This window comes from Eschrichtius robustus, chromosome 3 (assembly GCF_028021215.1).
Source record: "Eschrichtius robustus isolate mEscRob2 chromosome 3, mEscRob2.pri, whole genome shotgun sequence".
Classification (NCBI taxonomy): Eukaryota; Metazoa; Chordata; class Mammalia; order Artiodactyla; family Eschrichtiidae; genus Eschrichtius; species Eschrichtius robustus.
In genome coordinates, this window is record NC_090826.1 from 38,241,623 (window position 1) to 38,268,368 (window position 26,746).

General features: G+C 38.2%; 1 protein-coding gene across 8 annotated transcripts in view; it reads left to right on the top strand.

Annotated features, from left to right (window-relative positions):
- The window catches only part of MAST2 (microtubule associated serine/threonine kinase 2), a 247,340-nt gene that overhangs the window by 130,259 nt on the left and 90,335 nt on the right, over positions 1 to 26,746 (top strand). For all 8 annotated transcript variants that reach the window (XM_068539790.1, XM_068539782.1, XM_068539785.1 and 5 more), the window contains exon 4: positions 1,768 to 1,799. In XM_068539790.1, coding sequence (XP_068395891.1) covers positions 1,768 to 1,799 — 32 coding nt within the window. The remainder of the gene's footprint in view (positions 1 to 1,767; positions 1,800 to 26,746) is intronic.

Consider the following 26,746-nt stretch of genomic DNA (forward strand, 5'->3'; position numbering starts at 1 on the left):
GTCTCCCTCCCTCCCACCCTCCCTATCCCACCCCTCTAGGTGGTCACAAACCACCGAGCTGATCTCCCTGTGCTATGCGGCTGCTTCCCACTAGCTATCTATTTTACGTTTGGTAGTGTATATATGTCCATTCCACTCTCTCACTTTGTCACAGCTTACCCTTCCCCCTCCCCATATCCTCAAGTCCATTCTCTAGTAGGTCTGTGTCTTTATTCCCGTCTTACCCCTAGGTTCTTCATGACCTCTTTTTTTCTTTCTTAGATTCCATATATATGTGTTAGCATACGGTATTTGTTTTTCTCTTTCCGACCTACTTCACTCTGTATGACAGACTCTAGGTCCATCCACCTCACTACAAATAACTCAATTTCGTTTCTTTTTATGGCTGAGTAATATTCCATTGTATATATGTGCCACATCTTCTTTATCCATTCATCCGATGATGGACACTTAGGTTGCTTCCATGTCCTGGCTATTGTAAATAGAGCTGCAATGAACATTTTCGTACATGACTCTTTTTGAATAATGGTTTTCTCAGGGTATATGCCCAGTAGTGGGATTGCTGGGTCATATGGTAGTTCTATCTGTAGTTTTTTAAGGAACCTCCATACTGTTCTCCATAGTGGCTGTATCAATTTACATTCCCACCAACAGTGCAAGAGGGTTCCCTTTTCTCCACACCCTCTCCAGCATTTATTGTTTCTAGATTTTTTGATGATGGCCATTCTGACTGGTGTGAGATGATATCTCATTGTAGTTTTGATTTGCATTTCTCTAATGATTAATGATGTTGAGCATTCTTTCATGTGTTTGTTGGCAATCTGTATATCTTCTTTGGAGAAATGTCTATTTAGGTCTTCTGCCCATTTTTGGATTGGGTTGTTTGTTTTTTTGTTATTGAAGGAGCATTGTTTTGATGGAGAAGAAAAACATGGAAAGAAAATTAAATTTCCATTTACTGGAGAATGGATAAATAAATACTATAAAAATCTATAGACTGGACTACTGTACTATAGATACATGAACTAAAGTGAAATATATTCACATGGGTGAATCTCCTAATTATAATGTAGATTGATGTCAGCAGATTAATATATACAGTGTTTTAAGTATATAATTTAAAAATGTGTAAAACAATACTAATAATTTATGGATATATGTAATAAAAAATAAAGACCCTTATGGAAAAGATAAACAAAAAATTAAGAATAGTTGTTAAGTGGAAACTAGTGGGAGGTGGGACTTGATAAATTTAGAAAGCAAGTCACAGGGGCCCAACTGCTATTGCAAGGGTTATTTCTCATGCCAGTGGTGTGTATAGTCATCTCTTTGTGATATTATTTTCTGTACTTATTTATTTGTCAAAAATATTTTATAATTAAAGAAAATATTCCATTTCATTCCTTTCACATCACTGACTCTAATGATACGAGTCCTTTACAATTCATCAGCTGTTGATGGCTGGCCCAGTGAATACCTGGAATCTTCACTGGCCAGTTGGTTCCATCTAGTGGTGAAAGTGCTGCAAGTATTTCGTGAGACATTCCTTTTGGGAAGGAAGAATGAGGAGATGATAGATAGTTAACCAGACTGCTTATTATTTCACTAAAATTTGAGAGACAAAGAAAAAGGTTATTATTTAGAAATATTGAGTTTTTGCCATTATTAAGATGATGCTATAAATCTTCTAGGACATTTAGTACAGACCTGTAGGACTCAGATGGGTCCTTATTTCTCTCTAACTTATGTTTGTGTTTTGCTTTTCAGAAGGAGTTGAGCCTTCCAAGAAGAGGCAGCTTGTAAGTAGATGATGATTATGATTATGATTATGATATCCTGCTTAGGAATCCCTCCTGGGGACTGTTCTCAGTATCACTCAGAGGACTCTCATTCATGAGTGTTTTTTTCTGTGGACTCCTGTCTGGGCCAGTGAAACCAGTGGGCCAGCCAACTTCTCTCACTAGGTCAGCTCCTCCCCTCTCCCTCATCACTCCCCACCCCAAATCCTCTTCTCTGTGTCAATTTTTGCCTAGGGTCTGGGGGAAAGCTGCCACTTAAATATCCATCACAGTCTTATTCTTGTGTTTTGGGCTTTACCGAGTTTTAGTAGAGTCAAGCTTTTTTAGAATGTTAAAATTGAAACTCTTAGCATCTACATCTGTCCCATAGCATGGTACTAGGGAGAGGTCAACAAGTTGGGGCAAACAAAAGCTACGTTTGGGTTTACGGTTGGAATAGGGCTGTCATTTACCTGTTTGTTCTCTTCTGGCTTCAGGGCTGGGGAAATTCGTTAATAATCTTTGTCTCTGGATTTAAATTTCATAGGTTTTCTTGGCTTGCTTTTTCTCTAAGACTTCTGTTGGGGTAGTACTGCATATTTGGCTAATCAGAATCATCTAGAATGCTTATTTTTCAGATTAAAAACAAACATTTAAATAATAGAAGCAGTTAAAATGCAGATTCTGAGCTTGTTTAAACTAAAATCTCCATGTCGGGGCCTGGGAGCCTGTACTTTTGCACCTGCGAGCACAGCCACTGTGATTTTGCTAAGGAGCCAGATTTGGGAAACACGAAAGAAATAGGGCTGTGTTAAAACGATGGCTTTGAAAAGTCTCTCACAGACATGTATGAGACATGACTACAGAGAGGACACGACAGTATTCCTATTTATTTATTAAGTATACTTTATGTATGTATCATATGCATTTAAAAATGTGTGAAACACATGGTGTTTCTGTTACTGTCATCCTGGGATTTTGTTTTGTAAAAATGCTCCAATGATTAAATTGTCCTCTGAGATTCTTGTAAAATCCTTTTGGCTGCTTTATGAAAACTCACTGTGCTTTGATATAAAGAGACTGGAGTTATGAGTCAGCAAACTACTAGGGTTCAGTCTTGGCTATGTCACTTAATTAGCTTTGTAATGTAGAGGAATTGCTTCATCTCCGCAGTTGCCTTATCTATAAAATGATAAACCATGATACCTGTTTTTTTTTTTATATATATATATAGGTATTAGAAAGATCACTTAATATATGTGATAGTGCTTCATTTTTTAGTTTTAGTCTAAGATGTGTTAGTTTCAGAATTCTTGTAAATATATTAGGTTAAATTTGGATATATTTCATTATTTAAGAGTCACATTTCTGTCTTTAAATTAATTTCTAGCAGTGGATCTCAATTCTAGGTTCTCAAGTGTCCTGAGTCTTCTAAAAATTGGGCAAGGGCGCTACCAGGACTCTTAATGGAATGATACACTGAGTAGGTATACATAACTGAAGGAGAGTGGCTTTTCAGCATCACATTCAGCAAATATTTGTACTTGGTCACTTTCCTATTATTTCTGTCTTTTTTTTTTTTTTTCTTTTGGTTCCCTTTATTTGGAAGTTCTCTGAGATTTGCCTTTGCTTAAGGTTAGGTGAAATGAATTAAGGCCTGAGGCAGGTAGCTTCTTCCAGGAATGTGTGCAAATGAATAGAGTTTGCTGAGAAGGAAGGATATCCTGTGAAAATGATTTTTATTTGAAACTGGAGGAATTTTTGGGTCAATTTAGTTTTTTTTTATTATTGATTGAATTTTTTTTTTTTTTAACTTTTAATCTTTATTTATTTGGCTGTGTCAGGTCTTAGTTGCGGCACGGGCTCTAGAGCGTGTGGGCTTAGTTGCCTCACGGCATGTGGGGTCTTAGTTCCCCAGCCAGGGATGGATCCTGCGTCTCCTACATTGGAAGGCCGATTCTTAACTACTGGACCACCAGGGAAGTCCCAGGATCAATTTAGTTTTAAACTAGAGAAATTTCTTGGTTATTTATTGTAGATAAAGTTAGGCGTTTTCTAACTGCCTTTAAATATTTAATTAATAAAGATCAGAAGTACTTTTTTTTTCTTTTTTTGGCTGCACTGCGTGGCTTGCAGGATCTTATTTCCCCGACCAGGGATTGAACCCCGGCCCCAGCAGTGAAAGCACCCAGTCCTTAACCACTGGACCTCCAGGGGATTCGCCAGAAATACTTTTTAATAAAGTAACTCCCATTTAAACAATTGATCATTCAGTAAATACATACTAATACCTACTGTGTGTTGGGCACTGATCTAAGTTCTGAGGTTACAAGATTCAATTAGACACATTCCTCTATTTTGAAAACTTAGAGTTAAGTAAACCAGAAAAATACATATTTTTTATCTTTAGTATTAGAGTAGAAAGAGTTTTATTCTGGAAGGAATCTTGGAAACATGGATACTAACCTAGGCTTTGCCACTAACAAGTTATATGTGGTTTCAACAGGAACTATCATTTCTGGGCTTGAAATGCCTCACTTGTAAAATGAAGGGGCTGGCTTACCTGGGCTTACCTGATCTCTGTGCTTAGTCATCTCCCCAAATAATTGAAACTCCATGGTACCTCTTCTTCAGAGAGCTGGGCAAGTCTTCGTAGGGAGTATGCAGTAGGAGGCAGAACATGACTTAGCATCTGAAGTAGAGAAGACAGGAAATTAAGAACCACAAAGCGTAAGGTGTTTTGAATAAGTTTAATCAATACTTAAACATTTGTAGTAAGTGTGGAGAAACTGATGTTAATAAAACGAGTGACTTACCACTTAGCCCATTATTTCTTGTCCTTGTAGCCTAGTCTGGAAAGTTAAAAGTTATTATAATTGTCCTCTGAGTCTTGGTCAGAAGGAGAGGGGTATTGTACTTAGATCCCTGTTTGCTTCTGCCCCAGAATGGCTCTTGCAAGAGCAGAACCTACTGTATGCCCACCAGGTATAAAGGCCCATTTCCTTTGGCATGTTCTCACTAGTATACATTATGGGTGCAGAGAGATTTGGAGTTTGCAGCTGGTTTGGTGTTCTTGTCTTTAGAGAGGGAGTCAGATTCATTTAATTAGCATAATGTTAAAATAGCTGGGCAATATAAAATAAATGAAGTTCAGTCATTTTGGAGGCTGTTAATTGTTATGCTTTTCCATGTAATTTGGTAGTTGCATGAAAATGGACAGGAACTAAAAAATGGATTTCGAGATGTATGTGATATCTTGTCATTATACAAAATACACTTCCACCCAACAAGTAATTCCTCCAGTGTCTCCAAATTAGTAAGTGGAATTATAGCATAGAAGTAAAGATCCTGGGCTTCAGAGTCAGGCAGACCTAGGTTGAGTCTCTGCCCTACCATTTACTACATATTTTTTCATAAAACAAGTTACTACATTTCTGTTTGTCTTTTTGCTTCCATTTATTCGTTCATTTGTTCAAATTCATCCATCCATCCGTGCATCTATCATACTGTATTTATTCAGTTCTTGTTATGTGCAGGCACTGTTCTAAATACTGGAGATACAGTAGGTTTTAGCAAAGAGATGGACAGACAAAAGCATGTATGGTATGTCATGGTATTGAGTGCTATGAAGAAAAATAAAACCAGATAAAGAGATATGAGGGTATGTGTTTTTGTGGGGCAGGGGTTTAAATTTTTTTTTAATTAATTAATTAATTTATTTTTGGCTGCGTTGGGTCTTTGTTGCTGCTCGCAGGCTTTCTGTAGTTGCGGCGAGCGGGGGCTACTCTTCATTGCGGTGCGTGGGCTTCTCATTGCAGTGGCTTCTCTTGTGGTGGAGCACGGGCTCTAGGCACGCAGGCTTCAGTAGTTGTGGCACGCGGGCTCAGTAGTTGTGGCTCGCAGGCTCTAGAGTGCAGGCTCAGTAGTTGTGGTGCATGGGCTTAGTTGCTCCGTGGCATGTGAGATCTTCCCAGACCAGGGCTCGAACCCGTGTCTCCTGCATTGGCAGGCGGATTCTAAACCACCGTGCCACCAGGGAAGCCCAGGGGTTGAAATTTTAAATCATGTTTTCTAGGAATTTTCTCATTAAGATGATGTTTGAGTAGAGAACAGGAGTCTGGAATGAGTGATGTTGATGTATATACTGGGCAAGAGCATCCCAGGTAGGGATACAGCATGTGCCAAGGTCCTGAGGTGGGAACATGCTTGGCATGTAGAAAGGAGGCTGGAGTGGCTATTGCTGAGTGAACAATGGTGTTGGGGTGGGAGGGTGTAGAAGAACATGAGGCAGGAGCTGGATTTTATAATGCCTTGTGGGCCACAGAAAGGACTTTGCATTTTGTACTAGTTGGGACAGAAAGTCAGTGGGTAGTTTTAAGCAGAGAAATGATGTGATCTGTCAGAGAGTTTTGGGGGAAGGGCAATTTGTTTTATTGAAATATGATTTATTTAATTGAAATATGATTCACATACTGTATAATCACCATTTAAGAATACACAATTCACTGGTTTTTAACATATTCACAAGGTCTTACAATCATTACTACTTTCAATTAGAACATTTTCATCACCCAGAAAGAAACCCCCTACTCCTTTGCAATCACTCCCCCTAGCCCCTGGTAACCACTAATCTACATCTGTCTCTTTTTTTTTTTTTTTTGATGTGGACCATTTTTAAAGTCTTTATTGAATCTGTTACAACATTGCTTCTGTTTTATGTTTTGTTTTTTTGGCCGTGAGGCATGTGGGATCTTAGCTCCCCAACCAGGGATCGAACCCTCACCCCCTGCATTGGAAGGTGAAGTCTTAACCACGGGACTGCCAGGGAAGTCCCCCTAATCTACATCTGTCTTAATAGATTTGCCTATTCTGAACATTACATATAAATGGAATTATATAAAATGTGGCTTCTTGTGTCTGGTTTCTTTCACTCAGCATAACTTTTTCAAGATTCATCCATGTTTTAGCACATGTCAGTACTTCATTCCTTTTCAAGGCTAAATAATATTCCATTGTATGTATGTACCATATTTTGTTTATCCATTATCCATCAATGGACATTGTGAGTAATGCTGCTCTGAACATGGATGTACAAGTACCTATTTGAGTGCTTGCTTTCAGTTATTTTGGGTAGATACCTAGAAGTGGAATTGTTGGATCATATGACAGTTCTTTAGCTTTTTGAGGAACCACCATACTGCTTTCCATAGCAGCTGCACCATTTCTTACTCCTACCAGCAATACACCAGAATACACCAGGGTTCCAGTTTCTCCGCATCCTAGCTAACACTTGTTATTTTCCATTTTTAAAAGAATAGCCATCTTCACATGAAAAGATGCTCAATATCACTAATTATTAGAGAAATGCAAATCAAAACCACAGTGAGGTATCACCTCACACCTGTCAGAATGGCTATCATCAAAAAGTCTACAGATAGCAAATGTTGGAGAGGATGTGGAGAAATGGGAACCCTCGTACACTGTTGGTAAGAATGTAAATTGGTGCAGCCACTGTGGAAAACAGTATGGAGATTCCCACCAAAAACTAAAAATAGAACTACCATATGATCCAGCAATTCCACTCCTGGGTGTATATCTGGAAAAAATGACAACACTTATTAGAAAATATACATGCACCCCAATGTTCATAGCAACACTATTTGCAATAGCTAAGATATGGAAGCAACCCAAGTGTCCATCAACAGATGAATGGATAAAGAAGATGTTATATATATAAATACATATATGTATGTGTGCACAATGGAATATTACTCAGCCATAAAAAGAATGAAATTCTTCCATTTGCATCAACATGGGTAGACCTAGAGAATATTATGCTTAGTGAAATAAGTCAGACAGGAGAAAGACAAATACTATATGATATCACTTATATGTGAAATCTAAAAATAATACAAATGATTGTATATACAAAACAGAAACAGATTCACAGGCATAGAAAACAAACTTGTGGTTACCACAAGGGAGAGGGAAGTGGGGAGGGACAAATTAGGGGTACGGGATTAACAGGTACAAACTACTATATATAAAACAGATAAGCAACAAGAATTTACTGTATAACACAGGGAATTATTCCTATTATCTTGTAATAACCCATAATGGAGTATAATCTGCAAAAATACTGAATCACTATGCTGAAACTAACACAATATTGTAAATCAATTATGTGTTAATTTAAAAAAATAGCCATCTTAATATGTATGAAGTGGTGTCTCATTGTGGTTTCATTTTGCATTTTCCTAATTACTAGTGATGTTGAGCATCTTTTCATATGATTATTGTTCATTTGTAAATCTTCTCTGGAGAAATCAAGTTCTTTGTCCATTTTTTAATTGGTCTGTTGTTGAGTTGTAGGGATTCTCTCTATATTCTAGATATTAAGCTCTTATCAGGTATATGATTTGTATATATTTTCTTCCATTTTTTGGACTGTGTTTTCCCTTTCTTGATAGTGTCCTTGGTGCACAAAAGTTTTTAATTTTGATGAAGTTCAATTTATCTATTTTATCTTTTGTTGCTTGAGCTTTTGGTGTCATATCCAAGAAATCATTGCCAAATCCAGTGTCATAAAGATTTCCTCCGTATGTTTTCTTCTAAGAGTTTTAGCTCTCATAATTAGGCCTTTGATCACTTTTGAGTTAATTTTTCTTTATGATGTAAAGTAAGTATCTAACTTCATTCTTTTGCATATGAGTATCTAGTATTCTCAGGACCATTTGTTGAAAAGACTGTCCTTAACCCATTGAATGGTCTTGGCACCCTTGTCAAGTTTTTGACCATACATGTGAAGATTTATTTGGGGGCTCTATTCTATGCTGTGGTCTGTATTTCTGTCCTGTGCTAGTACCCCACTGTTTTGATTACTGTAGCTTTGTAATAAGTTTTGAAATCAAGAAGTGTGAAATCAAGAACCAACTTTGTTCTTCAAGATTGTTTCGGCTATTCAGGGTTCCTTGTGATTCCATATGAATGTTAGGATGAGTTTCTCTATTTCTGCTATAAAAAAAAGTTGTTGGGATTTTGATATAGATTGCATGGAATTTGTAGATTGATTTGGGTGATATTGTCAAACTTGACAATATTAAGTCTTCCAATCCATGAATATGGGATGTTTTTCCATTTAATTTCTTTCAGAAATGTTTTGTAGTTTTCAGTGTACAGGTCTTCTCTTCCTTAGTTAAATTTATTCCTAAATATTTTATTATTTATGATGCTATTATAAATGGAATTATTTCTTAAATTCTTTTTTAGATTCATTGTTCATTGCTAGTGTATAGATGCAACTGATTTTTACTGGTTGGTTTTGTATTCTCCAGCTTTGCTGAATTTGTTTCTCACTGTGGTTTTGATTTGCATTTCCCTAATGACCAATGATGTTGAGCATCTTTTTGTGTACTTGTTGGCTATTTGCATATCTTCTTTGGAGAAATGTTTATTCAAATCCTTTGCCCATTTTAAAATGTGAGTTGTCTTTTTATTGTTGAATTGTAAGAGTACTTTATTTATTTATTTATTTATGGCCACGCCATGTGGCATATGGGATCTTAGTTCCCCAACCCGCACCCCCCTGCAGTGGAAGCACGGAGTCTTAACAACTGGACCGCCAAGGAAGTCCCTGTAAGAGTATTTTATATATTCTATATACTAGACCCTTATCAGACACTTGGTTTGCAAATATTTTCTATTCTGTGGGTTGTTGTTTTACTTTCTTGATAGTCACCATTGATGCACAAAAGTTTGTAATTTTGATGAAGTCCAGTTTATCTGCTTTTTCATTGGTTGGGCTTTTGATATCATATCATATCTAAGAAACCATTGCCTAATTTAAGATCTGATTTGTTCCTGGGCTTTAAATTATGAAGGTAACTGATTGATGACACAAAGAGGCTAATGCTATTGAAAGAAGAATTTATTACTTACAGTTTCCTCAAGAGAAGGGGCATGCCATGCCATGCAGGGCCACATGGGGAAAGCACCAGGTTTGGTCAGGAGGCAGAAAGCTGCAAAGGGAAGCCAGAGAGCCTTTATTGGGGTTTCCACAGGAAAGGCAAAGCAGGGCAGGGTAAACAGTTTAGGACTGGCTACTTTGAATAATGTTGGCGGGTTCAGGGCTAGAGGGCTGGTCTTTAGTTGTTTGGTACTTGGCCCTGAGTGATATAGGGCAGATGAAATAATGGCTTGATGTCTTCGAGTTTGATAAAGGAGGTGGTTGGGAGTGTGGACTCAGGATTGATTGGAGGGTTTGTAATAGCAATTTTGCATACCTGCAAAAGCTGGATTACAGAGGAGATATGAATAAGTTTGGCTGTTAGTTTGGCTAGCAATTAATGGATGCCAAATAGACAAATACAGAATCTAAGAAAACGGTTAGAATGAGGTTATGATGATTTACTTCTGTTTCCTTTTAAGGGTTTTATGGTTTTAGCTCTTACTTTAGATCTTTGATTCCTCATTAGTTAATTTTTATATGTGGTATTATTTTTATATGTGGTATAATTTTTATATGTGATATCGGTAAGGGTCCGATTTCATTCCTTTGAATGTGCATAGCCGTTGTCCCAGCACCATTTGTTGAGAGAACTTTTCTTTCCCTAGTGAATAGTTGTCTTAGGTTTTAGCAAGGTCACTGGTTGGTCAGACTGTAGGGAGAGCAGGAGTGAAAGCTGGAAAGTAAGTGAGGAAACCATTACAAAATTCATTCAAGGTGATGATTGCTTAGACAGGGTGGTAGCAGCTTAGGTGGTGAGAAGTGATTGGATTCTGGATGTATTTTGAAAAGAGAGCTGACAGTATTTGTTGATAGTTATTAATTTTGGTATATGAGAGAAAGAGGAATTGAGGGTGATGGTAAGGTCTTAGGGCTGAGTAGGTAGATGGATATGGTTGCCATTTACTGAGCAAGTAGAGAATATTGTGAGCGGAGCAGGGTTTTTTTTTGTTGTTGTTATTTTTGCTCTTGGGAGGGGCAGGATAGGGGTTGTTGGAGGAACTTTGGTGCTTGCTTGACATCCAAGGAGTGTTGATAAAGCAATTGCATATATGAATCCTGGGGATCAAGGGTGAGATATGATCGGGAGATATACATTTAAGGATTGACAGCATATAGATGATATTTAAGCTATGGGATTGGATGAGATAAACTACTGAAATGCTACTTAAGTGTGGTCAGCTGACTGGTGATGATCAATGAACTGTTTGTTACCAGTTTGCCAGGAGTTAATAAGTACAGAAATTTAGAGTAAGCAATTTGACATTATTGTGACCTTCAGGCATTTGATCATTTTTCTGTTATTTCATATTTATTGTATTTTGCAATGGTTTGTGAATGGATGGAGATTTCACTTGGCCTGTCACCACAGCTAGCTTGAGAAGCACTGACCTGGTGAGTGAGTGAATCTAGATAGAAAAGTTATCTAAGGACTGAGCCCTGGGGCACTTCGTATTTACTTGTTAAGAGATAAGGAGAATCCATCAGTAAAGAAGACTGAGAAGGACCGTCTGAGTGAGGTTGCAACAAAACCAAGAGAAAGTGGTGCTTCCAAAGACACAAGAAGAAAGTGTGTCAAGGCTATGTAAGATGACCAACTAAGAATTGATCTTTGGGTTAGTAATAGGGAAGACCAAATTGGTGACCTTGGCAAGTGACATTGATCAGAGATGGGTCCAAAGCTTGATTTGAATGGGTTCAAGACAGAATAGGAGACAGTATTACCTATGTGTTATTTGTGTTAAAAAATGTTTAACCTCAATCTAATGAATGAGGAAACAGTCAGAGAAGTTCAAATTGAGGGGATAATCTGTAGAACTACTGGCCTGAACTCTTCAAAAATGTTGAAGTTGTAAAGGACCACAAACAAGCAAACACTAAGGATATGCTCTAGATTATTGGAGAAAAGAGACTTGGTGAATAAATGTAATTCTTGATTAATTTTTGGTTGGATCCTGGATTTTAAAAAATAGTTGGAGGACATTATTGGGACAGTTGAGGAAATTTGAATGTGGACTTTCGTTGGGTGAAAATGTGCCAGTGTTAAACTTCCTTAGTGTGACAATTGTGTGGTGGTTGTTCCTTGTTCTTAGGCCAATGACATTAATTGTGCAAGTATTTGAGAGGAGGTATTATGATGTTTACAGCTGACTTTCAGATGGTTCAGTTAACAAAACATAAGTGTGTATATGTGTGAGTGATTGAGTGTGTGTGTGTGTATGTTAGAGCAAGAGAGGGAGAGAATGAGAGGGAAAGAGAATGGAGAGAAAAAAGCAAATGTAACAAAATGTTAACAGTTGTTAAAGGTAAGTGAAGGGTATATAGTTTCATTGAATTACTCATGTTCCTCTTCTGATCATTTGGAGAGAAGGTAGTGAGTCTATACTATTGTTTCAAAGTAATTTGCTGAAAAGAGGATTTTAGAAATCAGGTGACACCTGGAAAGGTTATAGAGTTGAGTATTTTTTCCCTCTTTTTTTTTCTTTTTTATAAATTTATTTATTTTATTTTATTTATTTTTGGCTGCGTTGGGTCTTCGTTGCTGCACATGGGCTTCTCATTGTGGTGGCTTCTCTTGTTGCAGAGCACGGGCTCTAGGTGCGCGGGCTTCAGTAGTTGTGGCTTGCAGGCTCAGTAGTTGTGGCTCACGGGCTTCAGTAGTTGAGGTTTGTGGGCTCTAGAGCACAGGCTCATTAGTTGTGGGACATGGGCTTAGTTGCTTCACGGCATGTGGGATCTTCCCGGACCGGGGATCGAACCTGTGTCCCCTGCATTGGCAGGCGGGCAGATTCTTAACCACTGCGCCACCAAGGAAGTCCCTCCCTCTTTTTAAAACATAAATAGGAGATATTACATCTTGTTTGTATGTCAATGAAATTATCCACTAGTGAAGGAGAAGTTGATGCAGGAGAGGAGAGAACAACTGCTGGAATATTCTTGAGTAAGCAAAAATGGAGGCCATCTAGGTACATGTGGGGGTATTGGCCTTAGACAGGAGTGTTGACAGTTTGTCCACAGTAGCCTCAGGTACCTCACTTTATTTGTAAAAGATTATGCATGTAAAGTGTATGGCGTAGTGCCTTCAATTAAGCGCTCAACTATTTGTTATTGTTAAAGCATTTAGTGCAATGCCTATTACTAGCAGACTTTGAAAAAAATGGTAGTTGTTTTTTATTGTTCTTATTATTAGCAGTCCATAATTACCTGTTAGAAACTGTAAATGCTTCAGAAAAACAAATTAGTTAAGATCCTAAACCAAGTTAAAAGAACAATAGTGTGCCTTAGAAGAGCCACAGGATATTCATGGTTGGCTTTGGTCACATTAGAGAAGAGAGCAACTAAATTCCAATATTCGGAATGAGAACATCCAGGCCTGCAATGATAAGAGCTTTGTTGGGGCAAGATTGGTTATGAAAGTTCTTTTGGCCTGGCTCATACCATTTATTTTAGATGTAGCTTCCTGAAATTAAATTGTTTTCATTTTTAGAAAGCTATTTCATATTCAAACTCATCTGGGTATTTTTTAATGCATTAAAAAATCTAGTCTAGAATACCAGATGTAGAGGAGCTGATAACTTTGTTGACAGCGTACATATCTGTGGAAAAAAATTTGAAAGAAAATGAAGTTCTAAAGCTATTTATATTTGTTTACCCAAGCCAAAGGAGTATTGTATTTTGCTTTTTCTCAATCGAAACAGTTCTGAATGACTTCTCCCTCACCTGGCTCTGTGGAGGGGACCTCCTCTTGGCAATTCCTTTCACATAGGATTTTTTTGTTTATTTGTTTGTGAATTTCAGCACCAATACCTAGGCCCTACACTTAGGAGCTCAATGTAAATAGTGTTTATGTCTCTAGTTACCCAGAAAGTTAAGCTTTTCTAATACCTATTACAACTCAAGGTAATTGGCCTCATATTTCTTGAAATGTCTTTATTTCTTTGAGGCTGTGAGCAGTCAGTAGAGGTAAAGAATGGACTGTAGGAGTGAAGAAGTAGCTACAGCACCTGTCATGCTGTGTGTGTGTGTATGTGTGTGTGTGTGTGTGTGTGGGTGGGTGTGTGTGGGTGTGTGTGTTGCTATTGGTGGCCTTTATTAAACTTAAGAGTCCTTTAGGATAGTTACCTTTTTGCAGTGCTGGCTTACTCATTTGTTCAGTGGACTAGGACATCAGATATTGGATGAAAGTAAATGCCAGGTGTCTGCAATGATAGGCAGTGTGCAGAGAGGAGTTCCTGGGGCTCAAGGATTTGATGTATCAAGCTTTACCACTGTGAAACTGACATGTGAAACAGTGTCATGTACTTTCCCACTCTGATGCAACTTGATGGTATTTGCCTGGATGAATGCTTCTGGAGAATGTGCTAAAAAGAGATACCACCTGCTACACACAGTAAATCCTTTGTGTGGTGTCAGTGGTGCCTGATATAAGACTTTAGTTTCTGTGTGGACTTTGCAAATCAGGAAATTTTGGTACCTGTAAGGACTTTGAAGGCCAGAGTGATAGCTTTGTGTTACATCTAACAGTATTTTTTTTTTAATTGGGCTTATACAGGAAATGATCTTACATAGGTTCTCTACCTCTCCAGTGGGAAGGCAGGGATTGGCAGAGATTGGCAGGGATGAGCAATAGTTATTACTAATTTCCCAATAGGAACCATTTTGTTGTTAAAAAATGGACATGGTTTGTCAGTGAGCCATAAGTATGTGGACACAAGACCTGAAAATGGAGAATTCGTGAGAATCTGTTTTGTTACTGCTATGTTGAAAATAGCTATCATTATGCTGATCATCTGCACGTTTATATGTCTTGACCTTGCAACTACCAATTCACTATAATGTACTTGGATATCTCAGAGACAGCTCATCTTTAGCATTTATAAAACCAAAGGTAGGGACTTCCCTGGTGGCACAGTGGTTAGGAATCCACCTGCCAACACAGGGGACACAGGTTCGAGTCCTGGTCCGGGAAGGTCCCACATGCTGCGGAGCAACAAAGCCCGTGCACCGCAACTACTGAGCCTGTGCTCTAGAGCCCGCAAGCCACAACTACTGAGCCCACGTGCCACAACTATTGAAGCCTGCGTGCCTAGAGCCCCTGCTCCGCAACAAGAGAAGCTACTGCATTGAGAAGCCCGCACACCGCAAGGAAGAGTAGCCCCCCCTCGCCGCAACTAGAGAAAGCCCGTGCGCAGCAACAAAGACCCAACGCAGCCATAAATAAATAAATAAATAAATGTATAAAAACAAAAAACAAAAAAACCAAAGGTATTATCTTTCTCAGAAATCTACTCCTCTCTTATTCTCTAGCTTACTAAATGGTACCACTTCCTCAAGATAGAAAACTCAGTTATTCTTGTCACCTGTCTCTGCCTCACACCAACTCCTTTCTTTTATACCTCTAAATATCTCTTAAGTTCTTCTACTTCTTTCTACTACCACTGGTGTGTCCATATTGTCCAAGCCATTGTAATCTCTTGGCTCTGCTACTGCTGTAACTTTCTAACCAGTTTTTCTTTGTCTAGCATTGCTTACCCCCCAGTCCACCCATCCATTATAGAATAGCCAGAAAAAGTTTTTTAAAGTACGGATTTGATTATTAGATGTTTATTTAAACTCATTTAGTGCATTTTTTATTACTCTTAGGATCACATCTGAAAGTCTTGACATGGTCCATAAAACTGTCTGTACAATCTGATTCCTGCCTTTGTCTCTATATTTTGCACAGTGTGTTCTCTGTTCCTGGAATGTTCTTTTCTTCATCTATGCCTGGCTAGCTCCTACTTATTCTTTAAGTCTCAGCTTACATCTCACTTCCTTATGAAACGTTTTTCTGATCTCACCCATACCTTGCTGTCCCTAGGCTAAGTTGAGTTTCCCAGAACGTACTTTGATTAAACCCTGTACTTTCCCTTTATAGTTCTCACAGCAATTGTAAATAAGGAATTACTTGTCTGTCTTCTCCCATTGGATTGTCTATTAGTCTGCTTGGTCTGTCATAACAAAATACCAGGACTTCCCTGGTGGCGCAGTGGTTAAGAATCTGCCTGCCAATGCAGGGGACACGAGTTTGAGCCCTGGTCCAGGAACATCCCACATGCCGTGGAACAACTAAGCCTGTGCACCACAACTACTGAGCCTGCACTCTAGGGCCCGCATGCCACAACTACTGAGCCCGTGTGCTGCAACTACTGAAACCTGCGTGCCTAGAGCCCGTGCTCTGCAACAAGAGAAGCCACCACAATGAGAAGCCCGAGCACCGCAACAAAGAGTAGCCCCCACTCACCACAACTAGAGAAAGCCCGCGCACAGCAGCGAAGACCCAACGCAGCCAAAAATTATTAAAATTAAAAAAAAACAGAAACAAAGAACAACAAAATACCACAGGCTAGGGGCTTAAACAACAGAAATTAATTTTCTCATAGTTCTGGAGGCTAGATGTCCAAGATCAAGGTGCCAGTTGGTTTCTAAGGAGGGCTGTCTTCCTGGCTTGCAGATAGCCACCTTCTCACTGTGTGCTCACATGGCCTTTCCTCTGTGTGTGTGTGTGTGTGTGTAAGGGGGGGTGGAGAGAAAGAGAAAGGTTGAGGATCGAGATCTTCCTTCTCTTATAAGGTCACCAGGCCTATTGGATAAGCTCCATTCTTACGACCTCATTTAACCTTAATTAACCTCCTGAAGATCCTATCTCCAAGTACAGTCATTGGGGGTTAGAGCTTCAACATATGAATTTTGGGTGGGGGACACAATTCAGTCCATAGCAGATGGTAAGCTCCATGAGGTCAAGACCATGTTGTGTGGTACATGGGCCTAGGGCCTAGTATGGAGTTTAACACATAGTAGGCAGCCACTTAGGCCCATTCCTAACATTTGTGTGATCTGGGACAAGAATATAAATGGAGATATAAATGTTTAAGAATTTTAAGTAAAGCTAACAAACTGTAAAATAAAATATGTTCTACCCTCCTATCTTGAGAAATATAGTTTCATAATAACAAATTACAAAAAATATGGGTGAAACTATTGATTTTTAAAGTGCTAAATATTTTATTAATATTTAATTTAATATTATTAACTATTAATAACAATGAGTACCAGGCGGACGTTGCAGCCAATTCAAAGGAGAAGTGAAAAAAGTACAAATTTGTATGTAGTAAAGAAATGTTGACATAAATTTATAAATTGTTACAAACCTGGATTTTTCTGTGGGGAGAAGGGAAGTCAGCTGAACCTCCACTATACAGAATTTATTTGCATATCTATAGACAAGAGCTATTTTGTATTGCTATCAGTTATCTGTAACTTAGAGAGCTGTAAAATAGCACAAAGGCAATAAAAGACTAGAATCAAATAATTTAGTCTCTAAACAATATATAGTTTTCAATCTGAAGATTATTATTTTTTTCTTTACTTACACCAAGTTTTCTTACAGTCTCTCCCACCCTTTTTTTAAAAAAAATTTATTTATTTTATTTATTTATTTTTGGCTGCATTGGGTCTTCATTGCTGCGCGCGGGCTTTCTGTAGTTGCAGCGAGCAGGGCTGGGGACTACTCATCGTTGCAGTGTGCGGGCTTCTCATTGCGGTGGCTTCTCTTGTTGAGGAGCACGGGCTCTAGGCGCACAGGCTTCAGTAGTTGTGGCACACAAGCTCAGTAGTTGTGGCTCGCGGGCTCTAGAACGCAGGCTCAGTAGTTGTGGCGCGTGGGCTTAGTTGCTCCGCGGCACGTGGGATCTTCCCGGACCAGGGATCGAACCGGTGTCCCCTGCATTGGGGCGGGTGGATTCTTAACCACTGCGCCACCAGGGAAGTCCCTCTCCCACCCTTTTGATTAAAGCAATCTCAAATATTACTCTTGATCATAAAACAAGGTTGGTCTCATTAAATTTGGCCTAGTTTTTTACATAGGGGTAGCAATAAGGTTAATTTACTGTTTGGCCTTCTTAAGTTTGCTTTGCTGGGAATTGTATAAAGAATCTCAGATTGAACTTTTAAAAGCCACTGTTACTTGTATTTCAAGGCTAGAGAGCCAAGCTTAAGAAACTCTTTATCAGCGACTTCCCTGGTGGTGCAGTGGTTAAGAATCTGCCTGCCAGTGCAGGGGACACGTGTTCGAGCCCTGGTCCGGGAAGACCCCACAGGCCACGGAGCAACTAAGCCCGTGCACCACAACTACTGAAGGCTGCGCGCCTAGAGCCCGTGCTCTGCAACAAGAGAAGCCACCGCAGTGAGAAGCCCGCACACTGCAACGAAGAGTAGCTCCCACTCGCCGCAATTAGAGAAAGCCCACACGCAGCAACGAAGACCCAACACAGCCAAAAATAAAATTAATTAATTAATTTAAAAAAAGAAACTCTTTATCAGATTTCTTCTGTAGTACCTATAAATTTGGGTGGATTCTTCTGTTTTCAAGGTCCTTAAAAATGTCCTAAGGGTCTTGGGTCTGCCAGGAGGTGATCTGCTGGACCCTATAAAGCCAGGTACCAGGCCATTTTTCCTGGGAGGGTTTTGTATTTATTGGCTTCAAAAAGTCAACCTTAGTTCTTTAAAAGTGGTTTGTTATACCTGATTAAATAAGTAGCATTCTCAAATATGACATTTTGACAAACTTTTGGTTGCATAACCATTTTTTACAATTTTATTTTAAGGGGATTCAATAAGGAAATTTAGTAAGACTTTCGCAAGTCCCATTGGGGGTAGTCAGTGAGAATCAGATATGATTTAGAAATGTTTCCTTTTACAAAAGCAAATTATTAAGGATTTAGATAGCTTAAGAAGAAAGAGTAGGCTTCCTTATATATCCAGAAAATAGACTTTAAGACAGTATTCCAAACAAACTACAGTCATCCCTCATTAGTTCATTCAATTGTAGTGTAATTAATTTTCATTTCACTGGATCTTAGGTTGGTAGTCTGCTTCTTGACTAAAAAGAGCTCTGGAAATTCTGACTCAGTCCACTGGAATGGTCTGAAAGTTTTCCAGTTGTCCAAGTGATAGCATCAGAAGCCTGTACCCAAGAGTCTATTCTTTGAAGTGTCAAATAGTTTGAAATACCTGCTGCAGTCCTTTTCCGTGGGACTCAGACAATTGTTTGTTGAAAACACAGACTTTGGCTTCTAGTTGATTATAGAGCCTTCAAACTAGCATCAGTGTAAAACAAAATCTCTTCGTAAATGACAGAGACTTAAAAGAGCTGTGGTCAGTTTATTATGGACAGTTTTTAAATGTGAAAGGTCTGATGAGAGTTTATAACAAGAATAATGCAACTAACAGGGAATTAAGTTTTTCTGTAGCATGCAGAACAAGAATAATAAAACCAGTTCAAAAAAATATGGATGAACATAACTTTTACAGAGGAAAAATTCTGGATATATATATAACATAATAATCTTATGGCAGAGAACATACCAAGACCAAACTAAGGATATCAAGTAAAAAGATTTAGTAGGTCTGCAGTAAATGCTGGACGTTTATCAATATATTTTTATAAAATTCCATTGACCTAGAAGATGCTAGATTTAGATTTTAAAAGTAAGGCTTCTACCAAGTAAGCATTTTAAATGATAACTGAAATTAAGACTAAAAACACTAAACTATTATTTCCTAAAATCTGGCAAAATGCCATGAGGACTCATAAAACAGAAACACATTATGGGATAGCAAGGGCATTGGCAAATCTCTAGGAACGTCCCATAGTTATACAGTTTCTAGAATATTTATATTCATAGCATTTTAGCTGTACATATTTCAACTAGGGAAGGCTGAGCATCTTTTCTCATTTGACAACTTTTCCCATGAAACTCATCAATAGTAAAACATCAAATAAACCAAATTATCTCTGGCATCTCTCTAAAAATGTGAAAGAACACTTCTTTGTGATTTTTGCAGGAATGTTCTGGGATATCTCAAAGATATTTTTAGGTGGTAAGAATATACTGAAAGTTTTATTTTACTGTTTCTTATATTTAGGAACTGATTTGGGGAAGGCTAAACTGCAAAGAGTTGTCAGTGAAAACACAAAGATAAGAGTTTGGTGTTTGAGAAACAATACCTGGTTACTTAACCAAGGTGACAATAAAACATTTAAAAATAAACAGAGAAGGTAACACAATTTTGAATAACCTCAGCTTTTTCATGAGGAACCTTATTTTGCGTGTTTTCTTAAATAATTAAGGGCATAATAAGTCAGAATAAAGCAAAGAAAGTTATTCTATTAAGACACAAAATATTTGCTATCTGGGCATATTACATAGAAAAAAAGAATACACTTTAATAAGGTAGGTGAAGGCAATAAACAATAAACCAGGGAAACTGGCCCATCAAAATTGAGCAGACTTGGCTAAGATTTTAACCAGTTCATGGCTTTTCAGACTCACGGCATGGTATTATAAACCATGGCAAACAAAAATCACTTTCCTAATTTTGTTCTTTATTATTCTGCTTCATATTCTGGAACATATTTACACTTTACTTGAGGACAGTTCTTAGGGTGTTGTCAGATCAGATTTAATTTTATAGTAATACTGAGATGATATTAACATGTAATGTGTTTATCGTTGCTCTCTTCAAATGAATCAATAGATAAACATTTTTAAATGTCTGAGAGGTAATTAGATTTAGATGAAGTCCTGAGGGTAGGGTACCCATGATGGGATTAGTGTCCTTTTAAGAAGAGGGAGAGAGACCAGAAAGTACCTGTGGCTCTCCCCTTCCTCTGCCTCCCCCCTCCTCTCCCTTCCCCTCTCTCTCTCTGCCATGAGGACACAGTGAGAAGGTGACTGCTGGCTACAACCCAGGAAGTGGGCCCTACAAGGAACCAAATCTGCTAGCACCTTGATCTTGGACTTCCCAGCCTCCAGACTGTGAGAAATAAATGTCTGTTGTTTAAGCCAAACACACACATACAAAACCTTTCAGTTTCCATTTGTAGTACAGTTATTATTGATAGTTATTACCCATAGAAATAAGCTCTTTGGGGGTCCCCAAAAAGTTTTGCTTGATGAATTTTGAGAAATATATATGAAACTGCACAACTCAGATTGGGACTCGAACTTAGCCAGAATCCAGACCGGGACTTGAACCCATGGGGCAGGACTCGAACCTGGCCAGAACCCAGGTTGGGACTTGAACCCACTGTCTTTTAATTGAGATCACATACCTGGTCTCAGGACTTAATGAAACTCAGGTTCTGTATGTCTAGTTGCAGAAAGAATTCAATGAGAGACAAAGTGATAGGTAAGAAGTGGATTTATTTAGAGAGATAACACATTCCATAGACAGAATGCCGTCTGTCTCAAAAGGTAAGAGTAGCCCCAGGGCATGGGGCTATCTTGGAAAGTGAGAGCAGCCATGGGAGAAACACACTCCACAGACAGAGTGTGGGCCATCTCAGAGGCCCTGATATATGGGGTGGTTAGTTTTTGTGGACTGGGTAATTTCATAGGCTAACAAGTGGGAGGATTATTCCAACCATTTTGGAAAAGGGGCAGAGATTTATAGGAATTGGGCCACCGCCCACTTTTTGGCCTTTTATGGTCTGCCTCGAAACTGTCATGGCTCTGGCGGATGTGTCATTTAGCATATGCTAAGGTATTATGATGCTCATAATGTATTATGAGCATATAATGAAGCTCAAGATCTACAGGAAGTCGAATCTTCTGCCATCTTGGACCTAATTGGTTCTAACCAGTTTTTGTCATGTCCTTAAGGGCTATGTCATGCTTTTAGAGGTTGTACCCTGCCCATTTCCCTCCTGTTTCATATACACCATGCAATTACCACCACAACCAGGATATAGAACAGTTTTATTACCCCAAATATTGCCTGTGTAGTTTTGCAGTCAATTCTTCTTTCACCTCTTGGTCCCAGGCAATCACTGATCTGCTTTTTGGCACTCTAGATGAGTTTTGCCTGTGGCAGAATTTCATATAAGTGAAAATCATACAGTATCTACTCTTTTATATTTAGCTTCCGTGTTCCTGTTCATTTTAATACTTAGTATACCTTGTGTGAATAGACCACTCTTTGTTTGATGGATATTTGGGTTATTTCTGTTACTGAATTGAACTTGGGTATGCTTGCCCGCCACACAGCAAAGCCAGCCTACTGACACTGACTGGGTTGTGGTGAAGGAAAGTACAGCATTTATTGCAGGGCACCAAGCAAGGAGAATGGGCAGCTCATGTTCTAAAAACACAAACTCCATGATGGCTTTCAGGAAAGGACTTTTAAGGCAACATTAGGGGTGGGATTGCAGGGTGCATGGTCAACTCATGGACTGTCTTCTGATTGGTTGTTGGTGGTGAGGTAACAGGGTGATGTTTTGTTAATCTTAATCATCAACCTTCTGGTTCCGAGCAGTCTGAGGTCTACCTGCTTGTGCTCAGCATGTAGTCACCATCCTCCACTTGGGTGGGGGGGTCTTAGTTCCTGCAGAACAACTCAAAGATATGCATTGGATTGTTATGTATATCCCTTAAGAAGGAGCTAGGACTCTGTTTTATTGCTGAACTATTGTTTAAGCTATCATTACTTTTCTTACTTGACTGCTTTTCCTTTGTTTCTGCATTCCCTTACTTCCCTAATTAGTAACTGATTAAGTCTGCTCTTTGGAACTCAGGGAAGGCCTAGGAGACTAAAGCCTTTTTCTACAAACAAGAAACAGGGGACATGGAGAGGTCTGTCACCCAGAGGGCCCTACAGGGTCCTGCTTGTTTTCATTTACAGTTTTTGGATATCATGAATAAAAGTGCTATGATATTCATATACAAGTCTTTTTATGGACATATGTTTTCATTTCTCTTGGGTGTATAGCCAGGAGTGGTCAGACCATAAAAACAGTATCCCAGTCATTGCTACCACCAGTGGGAGTAACTTATCAGCCATAAACAAACCTAAAACAAAACCAAATTATATAGAGGAAAATTAAAATTAGAAAAGGAGAGACTAGGCCAACTTCAGATCGCCACTTCAGATTTACCTCTCAAATTCAAGAAGAGAAATGCCTGGGCAGTCCACATGAGATGCACTTCTTTCATGTGGCTCTGTGAGGTGAATCCATTGGACATTTTGGTGGAAGACTTCCAACACTGTTTAACAGGTAATTTTCCAAAAAAGATAAAATCATGGCTCTCATCCAGATATAAAATGAAAACATTTAAAGGTTAGAGAAACAGACAGATATTACAACCAATTATCAATTTTTCCATTATCAATTTTATATGATTGAAAGTTGGCAAAATATTAAAGATGATAATTGAATTAATACTGCACCCATCTAGGTGTTCATCTGTTTGAGCAGTAAAGGCAAGCAATTCATGTTATAAAAATGTCCATACTTTTCCTTGACTTTATTAGCAAAGCCACTATATTGTAATTAAGATTTTCTTATAAATTGTTTTGTTTTTATGTCAATTATATCACAAAGACTAGGGAAAAAGAATGTAAAGTGTGTTGTTAATAATTATATTGTTTACATATTGGAATATTTTGAATATACTAGGTTAAATATATTAAAATTTTAAAATTGTGTTTTTTTTTTTTGAATAGTAAATTTTTTTAATTTAAAAAATGTATATACACAGAAGAAACTCCAGAGAGTAGAAAATCAAATGTTTAAGAATATACAAGAAATAATTAGCAATAATTATCATTGGACAGGACATTTCATCTTGGCATACTTTATGTCCTTCAATACAAACTTTCATATAAAATTGTGTTATTTTGACAATACCAGCTTAATAGACTTTCTTGAGTCATTTTGTTTCTTAGTTTTTTTTTTTTTAATTAGAGGTTATTTGTTCTGCTGTAGCAGTAGAAATTGGAGTTGGCAAAAAAAAAATTCTTAAAAGCAATACATGGATTTAGAAATGAACCACGAACTTCACACATCAAACTTTGTAATGGAGTCTCATGATAAATTATTGTTGTCACAGAAGATATTAAGCAATATTTTAATATCACCTTATAAATTGCTGTCACTTATGTTGCAGTTTCACCATCTCTTAAAGCAGTAGCTAGGCAGCCGTATGACATGTCTTAAGATCTCCTTTGGGACTTCCCTGGTGGTCCAGTGGTTAAGACTCCACACTCCCAATGCAGGGGGCCCGGGTTCGATCCCTGGTCGGGGAACTAGATCCCTCATGCCTCAACTAGAGATCCTGCATGCCGCAACTAAGTCCCGGCGTGACCAAATAAATAAATAAATATTAAAAAAAAAAAAAGATCTTCTTTAATGTTTTCAGTGCTGGGATATTATAAAGAAAACCAAAAATAGCAGACTAAACCTTGATCTGTGATGGTCCTAATAAAGTAGTCTATAGAAATCAGTTTGGGGTTATTTTTTGGTGAATCTTCTTCATAGTCATGCATGATGAATGTACTCTAAAGTAGCCCCTGTAGTCTCCTCCTCCTGGTGTTCATTTTTTTGTGTAATCCTACTCCCTTTGAGTGTGGCAGTACCTGTGAATTGCTTCTAACCAATGAAACATAATAAAAGTGATAAGATGTCATTCATGTGGCTATATTATGGTATATAAGACTTTGTCTAGTTAGTAGACTTACCATAGAAACAGTCTGTACTGGCTTGGTGAAGTAGGCAGCTATGCTGGGAAAGCCCTTGTGACAAGGAACTATGGTAGCCTGTAGGAGCTGAGGTTGGCTTTCACTTGATATCCAGCAAGAAGCTAGGGCCCTCAGTCCCATAGCCACAAGGAAATTAATTCGGCTAACTACCTCATTGAGCTTAGAAGTGGATTCTTCCCTAGCCAAACTGCCATATAAGAATGCAACCTGGGTGACACATGATTGCAGCCTTGTGAGACCCTAAACAGAGGACCTAGATAAGCTGTGCTTGAATTCTTGACTGACAGAAACTGTGAAATAATAAATGTGTGTTGTCTTAAGTGGCTATGTTTGTGGTAATTGGTTATGCAACAGAAAATGAATACATCATGCAAACTTACTTTTTCCACTTTTTTGCTTTAATCTCATTATATTTTATTGCAGTGTTACTTTCATTGTATCTGCTATGTGGAATTTCTTTTGGCTAAAATATTTTTAACCTTTTAAAAAGTGAAAGAGCCAAATAGCCAAACTTAGATTTCTTTTTTTTTTTTTTGCCCTTCCCCCATCCTTGTCAAATGATAAATGATAACTGTATGTTTAGGTTTGTAAAAACCACCACATAATTTTCTGTGATGGTTGTACCATTTTATACTCCTACCAGTGATATTGAGAGCTCTAGTTGGCCCACATCTATACTAACAATTGTTATAGTAAGACGTTAAATTTTAAGGCCAATCTAAGTGGGTGGATAGTGTTATTCATTGTGGTTTTAACTTGCATTTCTTGGATGAAAAATGATGTTAATAATAACGACATAAAGCAACCAACATTTGTAACTAATTACTGTTTACTAGATTCTATTCTAAGCACTCTATGCATAATAACCAAATAGTCCTCATCACAGCCCTATGATATATGTGCTGTTATTCCGTTATTGTTGTTATTATTATTATTACTACTATTATTATTAAGTAGCCTGGGGTTGGGTATTGGCGAGTGGAGAATATTGAGTAGAAACTCAGGACCGTGGCCTTAACTGCATGGCCTCGGCTTGGGATGAGGATAGATCGCAGCTAGTCTGTTAGATGTGGAAGTGTGGGCTTCTGTGACTGACCCTCATATCATCACGAGACTTTCCCAAAGTGGGACCCAGTACTTGTTCAGAGGTGCTAGATTTCTGAGAGAGTGTTTCCATTTTCGTTATAGAGAACAGGGGATTCTGGAAAGGAGCTGTGAGAGCCAAATGATTGGGCTGGTACATGGAGAGGGAAAGTGAGTGTCTGTAGCTGCCGGGTGGGGTGGGTTTGCTTGGGTCATTAGAGCAGTGGCTTGCAAACTTTTTAGACTATGACCCTCAAAAGTAAATAGATTTTTACATTGTAACCCATGACACATGTTTATACTTGTATATTATACATATTTCAATAACAGTTGTCACAAACACACAAATTTCACTAAATAATTCTTATCCTTACTCTGTGTGAAGCACTTCAATATTTTCTTTTCTATTCTATTTCATTCTGTTTCTCTTTTAAGAAAATATTGGTCCCGACTTCCTAAATTGATCTCATGACTCACTAAAGAGTTGTGACCTGCAGTTAAAAAAGCACTGGTTGGAGTATGAATTAATCTTTTGAATGTTACCCTAGAAAAACAGTTTGACATACTTTGTCATCTAGGTGAATGAGAGGAGCCCGTCAGAGTTGGCAGGTGCTCTGAAGCAGGGGACCAAGACTTTTTGCTTAATCTCAGCTCCCTTAGCTGTCAGTGTTTATTAGCTCAGTAGTTTACTTGATCAATTGGCCAGGCTGCTTTTGTCAGATGGTTTCTTATGCGTTTGCACTTATCTTCTCCTTTAGATTGGGAGCTTGCCCTCCTGGGAGGACAAGACCTACAATAATAGCTAACAGTTCTGTAGCACTTCCTCTGTGCTAGGCAGTTTTCTGTTTTACATATATCAGTCTTTACCACAACATACCTCTTAGGTACCTTAGTAATTTTCATTCTACAGATGGGAAAACTGGAGCATGCAAAGGTTCAGTGGTTTACCCTTCTTTACAGTTCTTCTGCAGCTTACCTCACCTTACCTTGTATAACATCTGCCATATAAATTATTTCATTAATAGTTTCTGGATGAAATTAAACTAAATAGTTTCTAGGCTTATTTTTCTTAACTTTCCTTATGCCTTTTTTTTTCCTTTTTACCACAAGGTTATTTAAGTGATTGGAGAGTAATAGAAATTGAATTTAAAATGATGCTGGACTTAGTCTAAAGAAGGAGTACAGAGTTTACTTAAGTTGGTCAGATTCTGAATTTGAATAATGACTATGCCTTGAACCCCAACATTACAACTCTGTCATCCTCCATCAGGCCTGGGTTTGAGAATGAATAATGTTGCAG